The following is a 7,473-nucleotide window of genomic DNA, read 5'->3' on the forward strand; positions in this document are numbered from 1 at the left end:
AATCACAGCGACAGCGAGATCCCAAATCCCAAATCCCAAATCCCAAATCCCAACCACAACAACGAATGAAGTTCCGCCCCCGCCGTCCCCTTGCAGAAAAGCGAATTTTGGGCAGCGGAAAGCAAAGATTTCAATAAAAGCTGGAAAACAAAAACAACCGCAAAAGCCCCGAGCTTGGAACGCGCCGCAGAACGCGATTAAAACGCGTTAATTGCGTTAATTGCTTTAATTGCTTTAATCGCTTTAATCGCTTTAATCGCTTTTCAGCGTCACCTTCGTTTGGGAGGTGAGCAGAGGAAAAAAAAAAAAAGAAATAAATAAATTACAACGAGAGCGCTGCGCTCGAGGTTGGTTTAATTATATTTTTTTTTTCTCGCTTCTCTTTATTTTTCTTCCCCCTCTCTTTTTTTTCTTGATCCTTCTTTTTCTTTATCCTTTTTTTCTTTATCCTTTTTTTTCTTTATCCTTTTATTTTCCTTGATCCTTTTTTCCCCCTTGATCCTTTTTTTTTTCCTTTTATCCTTTTTTTTTCCTTTTATCCTTTTATTTTCTTGATTCTTTTTTTCTTGATCCTTTTTTTCTCTTGATCCTTTTTTTTTCTTGATCCTTTTTTTTCATTGATCCTTTTTTATCCTTGATCCTTTTTTTTTTCCTTGATCTTTTTTTTTTCTTGATTTTTTTTTTTAATTATTATTATTATGGGGTTTGGGCTGTTCATTTATTTATTTATTTATTTTTAAATATTAATTTCCAGATTTCCTCTGAGCCGCCCTCTCGGCGTTGAAACCACCCACACCGTAACGACCCCCGGGGGAGCAACTCCAAAAATAAATAAATAAATAAATAAATAAATAAAACATTAAAATTAAAGCCCAAAAGGATTCAGCGGAAATTCGGCCAAATTCCTGGGCTGGCCCGAAAACTGCCACGAGGTTCTGCGAGAGGGGGAGGAAAAAAACCAACCAAACAAAAAAAAAAAAACCAAACCAAAAACAAACACCAAAGGAAAAAAAAAATCGGAATAAAACGCGACAATTTCCCACAAAGGGCTCGGTGTTTTTCAGGGCTGGGAAATCCTTCGGTCACGTCCAGGTGAGCCCTGGAGCCTTCGCTCTCACCTTTCTCTCTCCTTTATTTCCATTTCTCCTTTATTTCCATTTATTTCTCCTTTATTTCCATTTCTCCTTTATTTCCATTTCTCCTTTATTTCCATTTCTCATTTATTTCCATTTATTTCTCCTTTATTTCCATTTCTCATTTATTTCCATTTATTTCTCCTTTATTTCCATTTCTCCTTTATTTCCATTTCCCCCCCTCTTTTCTATTTCCTTTCTCCTTTTCCCCCCTCCCTTTCTGCCTCCCTTTTTTCCTTCCCTTTTCTCCTTTTCCTTCCCTTTTCTCCTTTTCCTTCCCTTTTCTCTTTTTCCTTCCCTTTTCTCTTTTTCCTTCCCTTTTCTCTTTTTCCTTCCCTTTTCTCCTTTTCCTTCCCTTTTCTCCTTTTCCTTCCCTTTTCTCCTTTTCCTTCCCTTTTCCGTTTTTTTCCTCCCCCACCATTTCTTCCCTCCCTCCTCTCCTTTTCTTTCCTTTTTTTTTTTTCCCTTCCACCTTTATTTTAATTTTTCTTTCACCTCGAAGCTCCGAGCTTCTTTTTATTATTATCATTATATATATTTTTTTTTTCCGGTAAAAAATTATCACTCCAACAGATTCCCAAAACCTCCAATTCCTCTTTTCTCCATCACCCCACCCTTTTTTTAATCCTCACCACCTCCTCCTCCGCGAGCAGGAGGAGATGGACGATAAAACAGAAAAAATAAAAACCAACAAACCTTAAAAAACCCATTTTTTTTTTTTTCTCAATGAAAACCCATTTTCTTTTTTTCACTGAAAACCGCAATAACAACGCATATACGCAAACACATCTTCATAGATAATAATAATAATAATAAAGATAAATCCTTCCCTTACCTTTTGACGTCCATTTCTGCGGCATTAATGTGAATTTTGGGCAAGGAGAGATATTTTATCTCTTGGATGACAAATATTGTCCCAACCTGAGAGACGTCCCCGAGGGCTTCTTGCGTTTTTCTGCCACTTGCCCCAAAAAAAAAAACGGAGCAACAGCAAAAACCACTCCTGGTGCAGAATTCCCTGCAGCCTTTCCATCATTATTGAGATTCCCAAAAAAAAAAAAAAAAAAAAAAAAAAAAAAAAAAAAAAAAAAAAAAAAAAAAAATAGCAACGGGAAAAGCGAAGAGGAGGGAGGTGCAAAAGTAGGGGGGAGGGTTGAAAAAATTCAGTTTTTAGGAAAAAAAAAATAGAAAAATTAAATGTGTTAAAAAATGGGGATAAAAAAATTGGGGGGGATGGGGTAAAAAATGGGGGGATGGGGGAAATGGGGGGAAATTGGGGGAAATTGGGGGAAAGGGGGGGAAATTGTGGGGGAATTTGGGGGGGAAATGGGGAAAAGGGGGAAAAAAGGGGGGAAATGGGGGAAAATGGGGGGGAAATATGGGGAAAATGGGGAAAAAAGGGGGAAAAATCGGGGAAAATGGGGGGAAAAAGGGGGAAAATGGGGGAAAATAAGGGGGAAAAATGGGGGAAAATGGGGGAAAATAAGGGGGAAAAATGGGGGAAAATGGTGGGGAAAAGGGGGAAAAATGGGGAAAAATCGGGGAAAAATGGGGGAAAAAGGGGGAAAATGGGGGAAAATAAGGGGGAAAAAATGGGGGAAAATCGGGGAAAAATGGGATTTAAGTGTTGGGCTGCGGGGGAGGGGGGGTGGGTGCCCAGGGGTTCGTGTGGGTGCGCGTTCGGGGCCCCCCCTCCCCTGTGCCCCGCTTTTTTAGCCGAGCTTAGACACACACACACACACACCAAAAAAAAAATATAAATAAATAAATAAAATCTAAAAGTAAAAAAAAAAAAATTTAAAAAAAAAATAATAAAAAATTAAAAAATTAAAAATAATTTTTTAAAAAAATTTAAAATATTAAAAGAATTAAAAAATAAAAAATAAAAAATATTAAAAAAAATTAAAAAGTTTAAAAAAATATTTTAAAAAATATTTAAAAAATAACTAAAAAAAATATATTAAAAAAAAAAAAAAAAAAGAGAGAAATTACATCAAATGTAAAAGAGAAAGGGCGAGAGCCCTACAGAGGACACCGATCCGACCCAAGGTGCAGCGGACAGAAGAATGGTGCGATATAACCACATGGGAAATAATAAAAAGTTCATGTTCACGGTTAGCAGTCCACATGACCGGCCCTGGCCAATCCCAGAACCCAGCCACTCATAAAGTTCTATCACAAAGTTGTAAATTTTCATAAAACAACAAGGAATTTATTGCGTTTCTTCATGACCGCTTTAACAGCGGGGTTTTTTCTTAGCCGCCATCTTTTTTTTTTTTTTTTTTTTTTAATTTTTAATTTTATATATCTATATATATTTATATATGTGTGTGCGTGTGTTAAAAAAAAAATACTAAAAATAAGCTGAAGGATTTAATATTTTTTTTTTTTAATATATAAATAAATACAACGATCCTTCTTTCCCAACCCCACCCTTAGGTTTGGATGTGAAGCGGTGGTGGTGGTGGGGGGGGGGGAGGAATAATTTTTATATTTTAATAAAATTTTTTATTCCTGAACAATAAAACTCTCTCTCTCTGTCTCTCTCTCTCTCTCCTCCCCGGAATAAAAATCTGGAGGTTTGGGTTGGGTTGAAATGGGGGGAAAAAACCGCAGGAAAACAGCGAGGTTCGAGCGATTTTGGGCTCATTTCTCTTTTTTTTTTTTTTTTTTTTTGGTCACGATTCGGATTTTTTATTTATTTATATTTTCTTTTCTTTTTTTTTTTTTTTAATTTTTAGGTTGAAAGCAGCAATCAGGAGATTTGGGGCCGGGGAAATTAAAAAAAAAAAAAAATAATAAAAATAAAAACCCCGAGCGGGTTCGGTCCCCAAAATCTCCCAGGGGACCCCGCCCTGTCCCCTCGGGGTTGGGATTTTTGGGGTGTCCTGGTTGCTTTTGCCTTTTTTTTTTCCCCTGGAATTCACCCCAAAATCCCAATCTCTCCCCTCCCCTCTCAGTGCTGAGGTGCAGCGGCAGGAATAAGGAAATTTCTGGAAAAAAAAAATCTAATTTTTTATTTATTTATTTATTTATTTATTTATTTCCCCCTCTCCCCAACCTCGCTGTGCAAAAGAGCTGCCGGGAGAAAAGAAAAAATATATATATAAATAAATAAAAAATAATAAAGACAATTTTCCCTCTCGGTTTTCCCCTCTCCGATTCGACGAGGAAAAAAAAAAAAAAGAAATAAAAAAAAAATTTAAAAAATATAAAAAACGGGGGGAAAAAAAAGAAATAAATCTCGCTTTAATAAATGATAATAATTCGGGCGGCAGCGGATCTGGGGGCGCGCAGGTCCCTGACGTGACGCTTTATTTTGGGGGGGGGGGAGGAAATAAAAGGGGAAGGAAAAAAAAAAAAAGAAATAAAAAATAATTAAAAAAAAAATCATCCCCGAGGATGCGCCGGGAGCACGAAATCATCTGAGAGCGGTGGGAGCTGGAAAAGGAGCGAGGCACGAGGGGATTTTTGTGGTTTTTTTGTTTTTTTTTTTTGTTGTTGTTGTTGTTGTTTGTATGTTAGGATTTTTTTTTTCCGGTATTTTTTGGTGATTTTTTTTTTTTTAAATTATTCCCCATCATTTCATTAATTTCCTCTTTACCTCTGTTATTTAAAATTTCCCTTCCCTCTGCGTCTTGCCCAGCTCGAGGAGTAAAACCAAAAAAAAAAAACAATTCCCTCGTCTTTAGACGGAAATAAATTAAATAAACGGGGCAAGCATTTAAATTTCCTCGCCTTTTGTTTTGCCCCGTTGGTTTTTTTATTTTATTTTATTTTTTTTTTTCCCTCCTTCTTTCCCCCGCGTTTAATTGCTTTAATTTATTTTATGCGCGATTTGATGCTCGGCGTTATTTGGCTCTAATGAAAGAGTTCCAGCCCGCGCTAAAGTAATTGAAGGGAGAACCTTAAAAAAAGAAAATAATAAAGAAATAAAATGGCTTAAAGCCGAAATGGATCGCGGTCGGTGCAAATTGGTTACGAGAAGAAGAGAATTAAAGCGAGGTGCGGGAAAGATTATTTGGGGTGAATTTGGGGTTCTTTTAATTCCTCTTTTTTTATTATTATTTTTTTTTTTTTCGCTTTTTTACCTTCCTCGGAAATAATCAAGCACAGAGCTCAGCATTTCCAGAGGCCTGGGGGGGGAAAAAAAAAAAAAATCAAAAATCAATTATTCCTCAGGGTATTCGCCAAATCTACCGAAAAAGCGCCGAGATCTGGAAGGGAATGAGAGCCCCGAAGAAAAGGAGAGAAATTCCGGTGATAAATCGGGGTAAAAAAAAGGACATTTCGTCGCTTTTATCTCAAAACCAAAACCAATTGTGTTGGTTTGGAAAAGCCAAAGAGGAAGGAACGCTGCTGATTATTGGAGATCTCCAATTTATTTTATTTATTTATTTTTTTTTAATTTTTATTTCGAAGGGTAATGATCACAGACGAAGGAAAATAACAATAATTATTACTAATAATAATTATAATAACGACAACAAAATTAAACAACAAAAAGCAGCGCGCCGCCATTAAATAATTCGCTACTTCGATATACAACATTTGACGTAGCACAATATTAATTCCTCTTCTTTTTATCTTTTTTTTTTTAACTTTTCCCCCCACCCCCCTCCCCCCTTCCCATTTTTCCCCCCTTAGAGGCTCGAACAACGAAGGTAAAAATATCCACAGACAAAAGAGCATCGCAAGGAGAAGGAAAAATAAAATAATAATTAAAAAAAAAACCACACAGAGGTTACAGGGAGGAAGGAGGAATAATAAATTCGTATTATGTACAGGAATCTACGCGCTAAATGTAATTTTTTTGTTTGTTTGTTTGTTTTTTTGGGTTTTTTTTTTTTTTTGGGGTCACATTTTCTAAATTAAAGGTGCTAAACACGACCACGTTACTTCATTAACCCACCCCCACGGCAAAAATTAAAATAATAATTACAACAATAACAAAAAATCAAATATACACAGCGAGGTTCAGACGGAGCTTTTACAAGTTACTGGTGCTAGAGGAAGGCTCACATTGAAACGAACAAAAAAAATTATTTCTTCTTTGTCTATCCTGACTCTAAAGACACATTTAATAGGTAGATATTCTATTGTACAAAAAGGAAAAAAAAAATAAAATAAAAAAAAAAAACAACAACAAAAAGATATTTTACTATAGGTAGTATTTTTTTTTCTCAGTGTCACGAACACAGCGCATCACTCCTGGGGTTTAATTATTCACGCTCTTATCATTTATTTTTGGATATAGTCTCTTTTATGGTTTTTTTGTTGTTGTTGTTGCTTTAACGTGCGTTCCCCCCCTTTTATTTTTTCTCAATTTTTTTTTCTTTTCTTTTCTTTTTTTTTTTTTTTTTTAATTTTTTCCCCTCTCTCCTTTTCCTTCATCCACCATTTTCACTCCTCCTCATCCTCCTCGGCGTCTTGTTTTTCCTGCCCGCTGGAGCCGGGGCAGGCGCTTTTATTTTCTTTTTTCCACTTCATCCTGCGGTTCTGGAACCAGATTTTGATCTGGCGCTCGGTGAGGCACAGCGAGTGAGCGATCTCGATCCTCCTCCTCCTCGTCAGGTAGCGGTTGTAGTGGAATTCCTTCTCCAGCTCCAGGGTTTGGTACCTGGTGTAAGTCTGGCGGCCTCGTTTTCTGTCCGTTCCTACAAAAAAAAAAAAAAAAAAAAAAAAAAATAAAATTCGGGTCAGATCAGGTCAAATTTGAGTCGAATTAGGGGATTTAATTTGGGTTTTTTTGGTTGTTTGTTGCTCGTCCCAAGAGCTGCTCCTCCGCGATCCCATCGGGGCTAAAACCCTGCACGACCCTTTTTCCTTTAATTTCCTTTAATTTCCTTTCATTCCCTTTAATTCCCTTTATTTCCCTTTCATTCCCTTTCGTTCCCTTTCGTTCCCTTTCGTTCCCTTTAATTTCCTTTAATTTCCTTTAATTTCCTTTAATTCCCTTTAATTTCCTTTAATTTTTGGAGGATTTTCCTCCTTCTCCTCGCTTTCCTCACCCAAACCGCCCCAACTTGAATGTCCCTTTCTTTCTTCCTTTCTTTCTTCCCTTCTTTCTTCCTTTCTTTCTTCCTTTCTTCCTTTCTTTCTTCCTTTCTTTCTTCCTTCCTTCCTTCCTTTCTTTCTTTCTTTCTTCCTTTCTTCCTTTCTTTCTTTCTTCCTTTCTTTCTTCCTTTCTTTCTTCCTTTCTTTCTTCCTATTATTTTTTCCTCGCACTCCAGTGGAACCTCGCAGCCAACAACAAAGTTCCGAAAGTTCCCTGCCCTCCAAACCCAGGTCAAATTCTGAGTTCCTGCCTCCATTTTCATCCAGACACCCGAAAAATTTT

At 36.7% G+C, this 7,473-nt stretch overlaps 1 protein-coding gene across 2 annotated transcripts in view; it reads right to left on the reverse strand.

Annotated features, from left to right (window-relative positions):
• Nucleotides 1-6,349: 6,349 nt before the first annotated feature.
• Nucleotides 6,350-7,473, reverse strand: part of HOXB8 (homeobox B8) — a 4,530-nt gene continuing 3,406 nt past the window's right edge. The window contains exon 2 of one of the 2 annotated variants that reach the window (XM_062508362.1): nucleotides 6,350-6,790. In XM_062508362.1, coding sequence (XP_062364346.1) covers nucleotides 6,537-6,790 — 254 coding nt within the window. In that variant the 3' untranslated portion in view covers nucleotides 6,350-6,536. The remainder of the gene's footprint in view (nucleotides 6,791-7,473) is intronic. The other variant, XM_062508361.1, reaches the window with a different exon arrangement.

This window comes from Cinclus cinclus, chromosome 24 (genome assembly GCF_963662255.1).
Source record: "Cinclus cinclus chromosome 24, bCinCin1.1, whole genome shotgun sequence".
In the NCBI taxonomy this organism is placed as follows: Eukaryota; Metazoa; Chordata; class Aves; order Passeriformes; family Cinclidae; genus Cinclus; species Cinclus cinclus.